Source organism: Haemorhous mexicanus, chromosome 15 (genome assembly GCF_027477595.1).
Source record: "Haemorhous mexicanus isolate bHaeMex1 chromosome 15, bHaeMex1.pri, whole genome shotgun sequence".
Lineage (NCBI taxonomy): Eukaryota > Metazoa > Chordata > Aves > Passeriformes > Fringillidae > Haemorhous > Haemorhous mexicanus.
The window spans coordinates 10,994,932-11,008,145 of NC_082355.1; the positions used below are offsets into that span (position 1 = coordinate 10,994,932).

General features: G+C 42.7%; 1 protein-coding gene and 1 long non-coding RNA gene across 2 annotated transcripts in view; one reads left to right on the forward strand and one right to left on the reverse strand.

The window, feature by feature from the left end:
• Positions 1-2,597, forward strand: part of LOC132334106 (uncharacterized) — a 35,907-nt gene extending 33,310 nt beyond the window's left edge. The window contains exons 3-4 of the long non-coding RNA XR_009488340.1: positions 1,194-1,310; positions 2,314-2,597. This is a non-coding gene — a long non-coding RNA (uncharacterized LOC132334106). The remainder of the gene's footprint in view (positions 1-1,193; positions 1,311-2,313) is intronic.
• A 7,173-nt stretch (positions 2,598-9,770) lies between these two features.
• LOC132334457 (interleukin-5-like) lies at positions 9,771-13,214 on the reverse strand. The gene is made up of 4 exons (XM_059860531.1): positions 13,072-13,214; positions 12,874-12,906; positions 10,617-10,751; positions 9,771-10,295 (listed from the first exon to the last, which is right to left on the reverse strand). The coding sequence occupies exons 1-4, from the start codon at positions 13,195-13,197 to the stop codon at positions 10,197-10,199; spliced, it is 393 nt and encodes a 130-aa protein (XP_059716514.1). The 5' UTR covers positions 13,198-13,214; the 3' UTR covers positions 9,771-10,196.

Sequence of the window (13,214 nt, forward strand, 5' to 3'; positions counted from 1 at the left end):
TCAGCTTTAGAAAAAATTAATTCTGAGCTTCATGGTTTCATGGGCCAAGGTCTGCGCACACCAAATGTATCAAACACCTTAAATAACTGAATTTTGAACAGTAACTCTTTTTGATCTATTACTTCAGTATTCTTCAGACCCTTACTGGCTTTTTAGTCTGTATCTTGTCAGGAATTGACATCAGACACCAACTAAATTGACCTAGAATAGAAATGTATGAAGGAAAGTTAACAGCCCGACCCCTCAATCTCCTCTTCTTTCCTGGGTTTAAACCCAGGCAGATCCTACATAATGAAACCTAATTGACCTTTCTGTCTATGTCCTGTCCCTCATCTGCATGGCACATTTCCATGGAGCAGGGCCTGCCCAGCCTGGGATGCCTTATGCTTTTTTGCTTTTTTGCTATCTTTCTGCTGAAACAAGGAAATAACTTGTGTCTCCACCATGTTATTGAGTGTCAGGCTCCCTCGCAGCACTCTTACAAAGCCTTCTCCTTATAAAACTGACTCCTTCCTCTCGTTTGTCCCACTACATTAACCACCCTTTCAGCAGCTTACCTGAAGTAACAAGAATATACACTTAAATTTGTCATGTATAAAAGTATAATGAAGGAATAATCACAGAGAGTCATTAAATGGTTGGCCATAAAGCCCTTCTGCTCCACCCAGTTAATCACCCAAGAATTTCCATAATGTCAACATCTTTTTTCTCTGCAGAATCATAGCCCTGCTCCAGCCTTATTTCACAGGTGTCTTATCTTGGACACCTTTTTTCATATTCCCTCCATGAATTACCAGTTCCCTTGTTTTATCAGTAAGCTGAGACACAGAGAAGCAGACCACTGACATATTTTATCACATTTACTTGATCCAGGGGCATCCCAAGTCTAGGATTGTTAAATGTAGAAGTACTATCTAATAGTATCTTTATTTAAAACCAAATTCAATCCCAAACTGATCCTCTAGCAAATTGTGTTTTTTACCCTATAACACATACCTCTCCCTCTCAGCCAGTGCCCTGAGATAAAGAACTCCTAGGAAAACTGGAATTTAAGTGATACAAAAAAGTGACCTGGATGACATCAGCCATGGAGCTCCTGGCATGGCCTCCAAGGAGGGAGGTTATGGATCAGATACAGAGGCTCAAACATGGCTCTTTTTTCTCTGTCATCATTGCTCTTCTTGTTTAAGCAGCTCAGGGTGGCTCTGATCCTGCGCTAATGGAAGAAATCGTGGTTAATGAAGAACCCTGTGTGCCATGGGGTGAACCTGAGGCTCTGAACATCCAGAAACACTTTGAGGAGCTGGAAGGTAAAGGGCAGAAAACCAGCACACTTCAGGGCAGGCATGCTTGCCGAGGTGGGTGCAGTCTGAAGAGCTGCATTCACTTCCAGGTGAGCCTCGGGTTCTAAATCTCTAAGGTGTCTTGGGGGCAAGAGCTCAAGCATCGTACCGAGTGCTCCTGACAGTCTTTGCTTTGAAGATTTTCCCTTCCCCTGTGAACCCAGCCAGGGGAGAAGGTCCACAGTGGGGAATGTGTGCTCTGACAATGGGGAGATAGAGACAGGGAGAGCTGGGGTTGGGGCTGCCACAGAAAGCTCTTGGGAGTGAGCCCAGGGAGGCAGCAGAGCCCTGGGTCTGCATGCCCAGGCAGTATTTGGGGGGGGGGGGGGGGGGGGAGTGAACAACCACAGGATGAGGCAGGGGTTTGTGGAGGGGAAAAGTTGGAGCACGGTGAGAGGGAGCCTCTTATCTCTTTCCTCGTGGCCCTGGCTGTTTCCTTCCATTTCTGCATCAGGACCTTCCCATGCCCACCAGCCCTCAACACCCTTGCAGACCCCACTCTGTGAAGGTTTGTTTGTTCCTCTTTTCTACCTGCTTTAAGAGAAACCTGCTTTAATCCAAGCCCTCTCCAGTTTCCCCCCTCCCCCCCCCACCTGCCTCTGTCCCCTTCCCCCATCAACTCAGAAACAAACCTTCCTTTTTGGGACTTTAAAAATGGGTGCAGAACTGTTCCTATAACCTCAACATTGTCATGGTTCCCCACTAAGGAGCACCCAACTGCTGTCACAGTTTGGTGACTGAGGTCATCTGTGGGCAGGAAATGCCTCTTCCTCCCAAGGGCTTTCCAGGTAGCAAGGGGTTAATGCAGAGTGATTTTTTTTTTTTTTTTTTTAGGAGCAGGGCTGGACTATCAGCCTTAAAAACTGCCAAGGGGCAGCCAACCAAAACGAGCTGCTTCTGGGTCAGAAGCCCTGAGGGTGCAGGGCTTGCTGCAAGCTGTTTCCATTTCTTATAAATGCCTATTTTACAGAAAGGAACTCTGGTTGAAGCACATGCGGGAGAATGAATGTCAGAAATGTTGAAACTCTGCCCAGCTGGCATGATGTAATCCCAGCAAGTGCTCTGATCTGCAAGCTACAATAAATATATCCTGGGATGGGCCGTTTACAGTTTCCTGGAATTGGAAAGACCTATCTCAAGACTCAAAATTATTCCAGTTTTTCCCAGTGATAACACAGCAATTTTTTTTTTAATTAGACCAAACAAGACTGTGTGCTTGTTTTGGTGGGAATAAAGGAAATTGCAAAAACTTCACTTGTGGTCTTGGACTTTCCATGCTCCTTGAAGGAGGACACAGACATGTCACAAACAATTTGCTGAGGGAAGTTCTGTGAGCTGCAGGCACTTGGCAGCTCTGACAGTTTTGCTGACAAGGGTGCAGACCTGCAGCAGCCTGAGCTCCTTGAAAAGGCCAAAGAGACCTGGACCCTCTCACATGGGTCTTCACCCAGGGCACAGCAGAGCAGCTGTGGGACAGTCACAGGGGTGACTGGTGACCTGGGGTGCCCTGGGGTCCTGCCCTCCTGGCCACTAACCCCCCAGGTCAAATGGAATCCATGCACTTGAGACTGCTGGAGTCCTGCCAGTGAAGCTGGGGCTGAGATCAGTAGAAAAAAAAAATGTGAGTTGTGTCTTCAAGTTCTTTAATTTGTCCTTAGAAGGTCCATCTGAGAGTGTGAATGGACCTCCTGCCCAAGTAGCCACCTGCAGAGTAGGAGTCAAGCCAAAGGGACAAGCAGCACGTGGCAGCAAGGCTGGCTGTGCCTCTCATCTGGCCCTCGCCAGGAAAGTTTGCTCCATCCTGGACTGATTGGAAAAGGTACCAAACTTCCCAGCTCTGGGAAAGGAAGGCCGGGCCAGTGCCTGTGGCAGTGTGCTGCTGTGCCTCCAGCCCTTCTCAGGGGTAGGCAGGGGCTGCTGGGGGCCAGCCCCACGTCCTGCCCAGCCCCTGCCTGCCCCCAGCCCCTCCTGCTGCCCTCTAGCAGCTGGAACAGGCCAGCAGGCAGGAGGCAGGGAGACCCTGGGGATGGACACCAGCCCTCCAGGAGAAGCCAGCTGGAAGTGGAGGCTGCAGTGCAGTGACCTGTGAGTGTTTCACCTCTGCTTCATCTTGGAAAGAACACCTATAATGGCTGCTTTGTTTGAAATAGTCTGTCCTGTCCTCGTGCAAAGAGGTGCCAAGAGGAAGTGGAGGCAGGATGCAGTGGGAAGGGGGCTTGTCCCAGCTGGGACAGACCGTGGGTGAACGGCAGGATGGGACCTGCTCTGAGCTGGGCTGCTGGTCCCAGTGCTGAGGGCAACCATGGTGGCATCAAAGGTCTTGAAGGACCATAGCAGAGAGAGAAAATCATGAGCTAAAACATGTGAGGTGTATTACTTGCATTTTAATGATTGATTGGCTTTAAACCTTGATGCCAACTGCAAATATCTCTGCTCAGACACACACCATGAAGGAGAACAGCAGCCTTAACATATAATACCACAAATTACATAAGCAAGGCTCAGATTTGGTGCTTGAAAAACATCTTCCTGAGGCAGGTGTGGTGCTCCTGTCCTGCTGGGGTCAGAGCAGTCACAGCTGTCACTTCTGGCTCTGTTTTTTGATGCTCTCAAAGGGGGTACTGTAAGCACTGGTTGTGTCCCCCCCCCAAGAAAAAAGGAAAAGCCAAGTGACACCTCCACCCAGCTGGATGCTGGAGGAGGGAACTGGGGCTCAGCTGAGCCACTGCTGAGGGACAGTGGCAGATCTGCAAGGAGGGAAGGACCTCTTGCAACCTTCTCCCAACCAATGAATGGAGGGACCCCTTGAGCAGCACCCTGTGAGGGGGACCCTGGGGGGGGACCAACTGTCCCACACGACTCCTTGTTCAAACCCATCGCCTTTCCCTGTTTGGTGGGAGTGATATTTTCTGAAATAAACACAGATTTTTTAAATTATAATTTTTAATATCCTCTGCAGTCCCAGTCGAGATTCCCAGCCACTAACTCACCAGCTGTGGCTGAAATCTCAGATCAGAGGGGTTTTGTTGTCCCCTCCCTTTGTTGTTTATTTTGTCCCCCCTTTTTTTGTGTCCACCTCTTTTTTTCCTGTCCCTCTTTATGTCCCTCCATTATTTGTGACCCTCTTTTTTATGTCCCTCCTTCTTTTGCCTTTCTCACTGCCTGTTTCTTTCATCCCCTCTACTTTTTTCTCCCCTTTTTGCCCCACCTTTTATGCCCTCCTTTTTCTTTAATCTTTCCCCCCTTCCCCTTCTTTTTTTCCCCTTAATTTTCATGTCACCATTGTGTGTTTCTAGTTAGTTAGTAAGTTAGTCAGTCAGTCAGTTAGTTAGCCAGTTAGTCAGTCAGATAGTTTGTCTGTCTATCTATGTATCTATGTATCTATGTATCTATGTATCTATCTATCTATCTATCTATCTATCTATCTATCTATCTATCTATCTATCTATCTATCTAGGCAGGCAGTCAGTCAGACAGATTGTTTATTTATTTATTTATTTATTTAGGTAGTTAGCTAGTTAGTTAGTTAGGCAGGCAGGCAGGCAGTTAGGCTGTCATTTAGTCAGTTAGTTGGTTAGTCAGATAGTTTATTTATTTAGTTATTTAGTTATTTATTTAGTTAGTTAGTCAGTTAGTTAGTTAGGCAGTCAGGCAGTCAGTTAGTTAGGCAGTCAGTTAGTTAGTTAGTCAGATAGTTTATTTATTTATTTATTTATTTAGTTAGTTAGTTAGTTAGTTAGTTAGTTACTTAGTTAGGCAGGCAGGCAGGCAGTCAGGCAGTTAGTTAGTTAATCAGTCAGATTATTTATTTATTTATTTATTTATTTATGTATGTATGTATGTATTTATTTATTTATTTATTTATTTATTTATTTATTTATTTATTTATTATTTCGTTAGTTAGTCGGTCGGTCGGTCGGTCGGCCGGTCAGTCAGTCAGTCAGTTAGTTAGATAGTTATGTGTTTCCGATTTCCCCGGACCCTCCGCTCCCCTCCCTGGCTCATGCTCATCCCCGTCCTGCTCGTGCCTTCCCATCCCGCTCCCTCCCCGGTCCCGCCCTGCCCAGTTTCGGTTTCCCGCGGCAGCGGCGGGAGCGCCTTCCGGGAATCGGCGCTGCGGGGCGCGGCCGCGGGGGGGCGCTGCGGGCCCGGGAGCTCGGCGTGGAAAACGCGTGTTTTATGTTGGCTTTTCGCAAATACTGAAATGAATATTATATGTGTTATGTTAGAAGGTTATGCTGCATTAATCTTCTTAAGTAGTGCTGTATTAACATTTTAATAGTATGTTAAATGTAGTTTTGTAGTTAAAATGTAACTTTGATAGGTAAAATAGAAACGGTGTATGTGGGATATATTTTTTTAAGAATGAGGTAGTCGCACCAGATAGTAGCCACAGGACACCTAAATCTTTCAGAGAAAAAGAATTTATTGCTCCATTATCAGAAGATAAACGAACTTCTTCCCGCCTCCCTCAGCTCTGAAGATGCCGTCAGGATGAAGAAGAAGTTGACACTGACCAGACAGAACCCTGTGTTTGAATGGAATTTATGCATCCTGTATGAGGTGTATGAATATGCAACGGGCTTTTAAGGGTTAATCCTCTGTTAACGTGTGTCCTTTTTCGGGCTTATTTTGCCCAGAAAAAGGTACTCAGACCGTCCGTAACTCTTTGTTCTTATTGTCTCGTATTGTCCTAAATCCTAATTGTCCAAATTTTTATTACTCTAATTATATTACTATTTTTTATAACCATTTTATTACTATAAAACTTTTAAAATTTTAAAAACAAGCGATTGGCATTTTTCACACTCGGGACGCTCGGGATGTTCGGGAATTCCAGTGCCTTGCCGGGAATTGCCGGCCGTGCCGGGAAAGCCCCTCTGGGCACCGGGCTGCTCCTGCCCTGAGCCCCGGGGGCCGCTCCGGCACCCGCTCGATGCCCTGACCTCTGGCCGAGCCCGGAGAAGGAAACCAGAATTGGTCTGGGATGAGTAATGCTGCTCGCCGGGTCAATTAAAGTGTGAAAGGGAAGTAGGAGAGGTTATTTGAAGTTAGAGTGTTGTTTCACGTTAAGGGGATGCTGTTTTCCCTGGCCGTGCTAGACAAGATGATTTATATGTAAAATAGAAAAATTGCACAAAATATTACATCTAAATTATATAATAGACGTTATTAATTATATATTATGTATTTTAAAAATATAGACTAGAACTCCATGGAATATTAGCATATACTATATATATTATGTATGGTATAACAGATATACTATGCTATGCTATACTATACTATACTATACTATATATAGTATAACACATATATTTGTATATACTATATACTTATATAGTACAACACACTATAGTATACACTTAAATACAATAAATAATTATACATAATTCAGCACATATTTGTACTAGCTATATGATTTCTTTTTCCCCTGGTCATGACAGAAAAGATGATTCTTTTGAACTTTCTATATAAGGGCATAGTTAATATTAAAGTGCAGCTGGAGCAGTTCTCTCCTGAAACAGGACCCAGGTGGGTCAGAGGGCAGGTGTCTGCAGTGATCTGAGGGTACAGTGACACAGACAGAGCTTCCAGTATCTTTAGAGTTCCGAAATTCCTTTTTTTTTTTTGCTGACCCTGAGCTCTGCCAGCAGCATGGTACATTTTTTTCTCGTGGGCAGTTTCATCACACCCTGCTCAGGCTTTGTGTGCTCCTTTCTCCTCACCATTCCTGGGTGTTTTCCATGGCCGCTGTAGCTGGAGCCAAACCAATTCATTCTTTTTTCTCCACTTTTTGGCCCCTCTCAAGTGCACGCTGTGAATCCAGGGAAACCTGCCCAGGGAGCTTCCCGTGCGCACTCCCCTGCCTGCGCTTCACTCGTGTGCGGCTGCAGCCGGGGCTGCACCGCCCTTCTGATGTCACCTTGTTCTTTAGGCAGGACTTTGGGCTGTCACCTCCCTCCCGCTCCAGGGAAACCCGAGGCAGAGGGTTCTCACGGATGAGCCCCCGTGCCCCACTGTTGGAACCCAAGAAAATCCTCTGGCTACCCTAGAAGACTCGAGACCCTGGCAGGGGGCTCAAAGACCTTAGCACAAAGTCACAAACACCTGTGCCTTTGATTTTAGCCCATAGAAAAAACTACCAACTTTATATGAAGATGCACAAGCCACAAAAGTTTAAGTAGAATGATAGTTAATTTGTCGCAAAGTAAGAAAGTAGAATTTTAGAGTTTTTAGAATGGGGGTTCAAGAAGCAAGACAGAAGAATCTAGGTGTGTTCTTTCTCCTTCTCCTTCTTGTCCTCCATCTTCTGCTGTGATTAGCTTAGAGTAGAGACAGACTGTCTAACATAAGTGATAGTTATTAGAAAATTATTGCAAATAAAGTACATGTAGTTTTTAGTATAAAAAGATAACACTGCCCCAAAAACAGTCAGTGTGCCTCAACCCGACCTGCCAGACAGACCTCAGCAGGTCAGACAGACAATGTATTAGATAAGAGCAAATAAACAACCTTGAGAACCAGAGCTGAAAAATCCCATCTTCTTTGGTCTCGAAGCTAAGCAAAAGAAACTTTTCTAACACCTCAGAGTCATCTCAACACCAAAGACCTCGCCACTGGGCATTCCACCCAGGGATTGCCCTCCTCTGGCTGGCACTGGGGCACAAGGATTGCTGTGGGGATGGGCCGGGCTCAGCTCAGGAACCGCGTAACTGCCAAATGGGGGACTCGGATGGGACGAAGGAGCTCTGAGCGCCAGGAGGAAGGAAAGCCCTGTTTAAGGTTTTCCTGCCCAGAAGCTCTCCCGGCAGATGCAGCGAGCATTTCTGGTCTCCTGTTGCCACCTGCCGTCAGCCGCCACCTCCTGTTCCTGTGAGAGGCTGCTCTGCTTCCATTGAGCTGCAGACAATTCAACGTCTGCACGAACAACTTTAAATATAATAATTAATATAATATAATATAATATAATATAATATAATATAATATAATATATAACATAACATAATTAATATAATTAATATAATATATTATATATTGTATTACACTTTATAAATATTATATAATTTATATATTATATCATATTATATTATATTATATTATATTATATTATGTATATTATAATATAATATGTATATAATGTAATATGTATACAATACTTTATACATATTATATATTTTGTATTATATATTATATTATATTATATTATATTATATTATATTATATTATATTATATTATATTATATTATATTATATTATATTATATATAATAATTCTGCTGATTAGCCCTTGCTTTGCCAGTAATTTTTCCTGCTTTGCCCATCCTATGGAGCAATACTGTGAAAAATCTGTATTTTTTGTTCATAAAAGTTGGATAAATCTAGAAAACACTGGGAAAATCAGCATGTGTCAGGAAAATGTTTTATTTCTGCATGTTGTTCTGTCATCACAAGATTGTCACCTGTCTTTACCCCGGTGTTCCCAAGGATGCCTCTGAAAAAGGAGCAGGGATGCTAACATGTGGTATCAGGACATGTCTGACACCGGAGTTTGGAACACATTAAATCAAACCTTTGGCAACATGGTGACAAGTGCCTTGCTCATCTGCTCAGCTTCTTTTTTCACAATGTCAGAATTAGTAGATTTTCAAAGAAGCTTCTCCCGTGATCAGAAAGGCACTGGTGGAACCCACCTCTCTATCTGACCAAAAATCTCTTCTCAATTTTGTTCTCATTTCTTTCTCCTATATATCTATTTTCTAAGAAATTAATTTATGCTGGGATATTCATAAAAAGAAAAGCAAACACCACATGAGAGAATGTGTGAGCTCAGCTCTGTTACAGAGGTGGGTACCATAATGGACTCTCTGGTTTTTAATTCATGCATCATTGGAAGTAGCTTTCAGCAATACATTTCCTTGCTCATCTCAAGGATCTGACTCCCCTGACTGATAACTAGATTTCCTGATGTGTGGGAATACCTTGGAAGAAATCTGGGGGGAAAGGGAAGGAGAAAGGCAGAGACAAACAATTATTCACTTTATTAAAAGTAGTAAAAATACAGAATAAATATTTTCTCCAAAAACCTTTTGTCTGTAAAATATAACATAACTTAGTTGACACAATAGAAATAAATCTGTAGTGATCTAAACACTCCTATCCATTAACATTACAAAAAACCAATTAATTATCTAAGTGCTATATGTTCAGATGCTTACAAATCTTTAGTTGTCAAATTTACACTGGTCTACCAAAGCTTCAGGTAGAGTAGAATCCCAGGATGTGTTTCTCAGCGCTTATGGAATAAGGAGGTTGTGTGAGAGCAGTGAAACATTCTGGTAGAAACATGACCTGAAACCTTCAAAGTTAGAAGGGTATTCTGACTGTCCCATATTGCTGCACTGGCCCAGTCTGGTTTCCAGGAAAGGCAGAGGGGACAATATCCACATCCTGCACCCTCTGTCACTCGGGGCTGATGGCACAGCAAGGACACTGGGGCCAGGGCTGCTGGGATGATGGGTATGCTGTGAGCCAGCTGCTCCTGCTCACACCCACCCCTGCTCAGTCTTCCTGGCACTCAGAAATTAACTCTTCATGAGAAACAGAGATTTTATTCCTAGTCAGGTCCTTCTGTAACCCCCTGCATGATTTGGTTTATCAAGCATTTAAATGTTTGTCTCAAAATACAAATTGCCATTTTGCCACCTCATACTTTGAGATGCCAAACAGGAACCAGTGCAGTACCACTGAAACTGAAGGTGTGCCCTGCCAAACTTTAATGCAAAGGAGGAACACTTCTTAAACAAGGAAAGATTTTACTGCTCTTATAAATTTACAGCAATTTTAGAAACTTCTAACTCTCCAGTCTCGTGGGTTTTAACAGTTTTCGGATGAATGCCATCAGCTTTTTTATAAATAGTGTTGCGTTCCTTCTTTCTGTATCACATTTCCCCTGAAAAATAAATCAAGAAAATGAAATTGCTTAATATTTAATCATTATTTAGAGCTTTTTAATCCCACAATCATTTTTAAATGATACAATTTTTTATCACACATATGAATTCTTATTTTGGAGATGGATCAAGCTGAATATTAGAACAAGGGAAGGATAGGAACATGAAATAATGCCAAGATTTATTCTTCCATGTACTAAAAACAAGCCAGTAAGAAATTACTCTCTTTTGTAGATGTAAAGACACATTTGTGAATTATAGATCTTTTTTTGTTACATCTCTGCTACATGATCCCTGGCAAACAGCAAATAAATTCCTACCTCTTTTGCCAGGTTTGGCATGAGCCATTGCTTCAGTCTTTCAAAATTCTGGAAAAAAGCATTGAATTTTTTCATAGCTGTATTATTTTTCAGCTGTTCTGTTCCTTCGAAGATTGTGCTGATACAATTCACATCCTAAGATGGAAGAAATAGAAAAATTGAGATACAAGTATTCATAACCGCAAGCTACAATGAGTTTATTAAAAAGCATTGTGAGTTTTGCCCAGCTGCCTGGGTGGCAAATTCATTCTTATTGACTTTTGGGCTTGAGTTTGCAATCAGCTTAGGGGAGTGGGCTTCTCTGCTCTAAACATTTATTTACTCTGCAGACAGAAACCTGGCAAAGGACAGTATCTGCTGGTGTTTCTTGTAATGTCCAGATGAAAGATGTCATTGTTTAAGAACTCAGCCCTGCCTCTTCTGAAGCTGTGTGAAGACTAGTTGGATTTCTCACATCTGCTCCTGTCTCTTCAACACAAGAGAAAGAAAACAAATGAACTTGAGGCTACTCCAAACATTAACCCCTATGACATCTGACACCTGTGTGCGAGGAGAGATGGGGACAGGGATCACCATCTCATCTCCTGGCCCTCGTCCCATGCTGGTCCTCTGCCACAAAGCAGTCACTGGCTTAGGTCTCCAAGACCTTGTGGTCTGGACAAGGCCACCAGAAGGGGGAGAAGGGATGTGGGATGGAGGCCAAGCAAAGAGTGATGGATGATGGTTGCACTTTCCAGTGTGGGGCTGTTTTGAAAGAGATCAGCTAAACTCACAGTCCTGGATTAGGGAAGAGAGGAGAGGACATGACCATTAGCAGCAGGAACAGATTCAGATGTTATGGGAGAAGAAAGTAATGAAAAGTGAAGAAAAACATAATCACTGAAGATTGGATGAAATGCAGGCAACTGCTGAAGGTCAGCATTGCACCCATGATGTTCTTGACCAACAGGTATTTCCTGCTTGTCATCCCTGGATGCTGCACGATGAATAAGATAATTTTTTCCCACAGCCTTGCCTGGGAAGCCACATCCTTCTGCCAGTGACAAACAGCAAATGCAGAGACACCAAGGAAGCCTCTGTCACCTCTGGAGCCAAAGAACAGGTGAGAGGGAAGCAGCTCTTCCCCTCAAGGGAGAGCTGGGCACTGACACAGGGGGCTGTGCTGGCACCACCAGGGACCTCATCAGGAACAGGGACAAGTGAGCTGCCACCATTGGACTCTGCTGATTCTGGGTCAGAACTTCAGAGCTAAAGCCCCAGCCTAGGAAGAGAGCTCCTCCAGACAGGATCCAGAAAGCAGTGACAGAGCTGGGAACTTCACATCTGATTTGCAAGAAATGGGATGGTTTGGGATGGAATGAGATGGAAACCACAACCCCCCCTCTAACCAGTTTAGGGCAAAAATGGGAATTATTCTGCTCTTTCAATAAATCAATGAGTCAGATACATTTCCCCAAATAGCCATCTGGCCACACTTAGCAGAGGAGTTCTGTGCTGGACTGTGGTCTGTGGAAATCAGGATTCTAGTAGATGCACAGCAAAGAGAAAAGTCTCATTAATGTCTGCATGATGAGGGAGTCATTTAAAGTTATCTGAAAAAGAAAATCTGAGGGGGAACAGGAGAAATTTATTGGAGATGCAAAAGAAGATGGGAAATAAAGGAGAGTTTGGTCTTTAAGACAGACCCTGTTCGTGGACAGCCAGTCACAGTGAGCTGTTCAGGGGGCATTAACATCATCCTTAATGATGATGTTAATGCCCCCTGAACAGCTCACTGAGAAGATGAGCTAATACTACTATTTAATTCCCTAACTGATGGTAAGGGTATAAAAAGCCATTTCTAGAAGTGGACTAAATGAAGCAGACTAAACAGAATGATTTTTTAAACATACAAGCAGGAACTATGATTGAATGCGTTCTTTCCTTTTTAGCTGTATCTCATTCAAAAAACTGATTCAGAAAATCATTCCTTGTGTGTGTTCTGCAGGAGATTTACAAGAACATAGAACAAGTATAGCTCCTTCTATATTACAGCATTTTTTGACTTATCATTTGATTGGTTTTAATAGTGTTTTATATCTAATAACACTTTATATATCATAATTAATTTTATATCTTATAGTAGCTACACTTAAAATAATTGTTTGCTCTTAAATACAAATAGAGTATTTAAGGACACAATTTAAGAACTATCTTAATTTCTAGAGAAGAAATTAACCAAAGAAGTTACTTTTATTTTAAAAAACCTTTTACTTACATCTATATTGTTGGGAGTTTCAATCCTCAGATTCTGAAAAATAATACATTAATTCAGCCTTTTAAATAGCTTCTTCATTAACACTGATAAAAATATAATAAACATAGATTGTTTTACTTTCAAAAAAAGTTATAAATTCCAAAACAAGAAAATTCAGTATATTAAATTTTAGATTAGAAAAATGGAAATTGAATTTACCTGAATGTCCTTTGTCATCACCTCATACATTTGCTGTAGTAGTGTCAGTAATTCAGCCATGCTGCTCATCTGGGGAGCAGCAGAGATGCCTGCAGCCAGCAAGAGAAGGTAGAGATGGGTCTTCATACTGCTGATGTGATCAG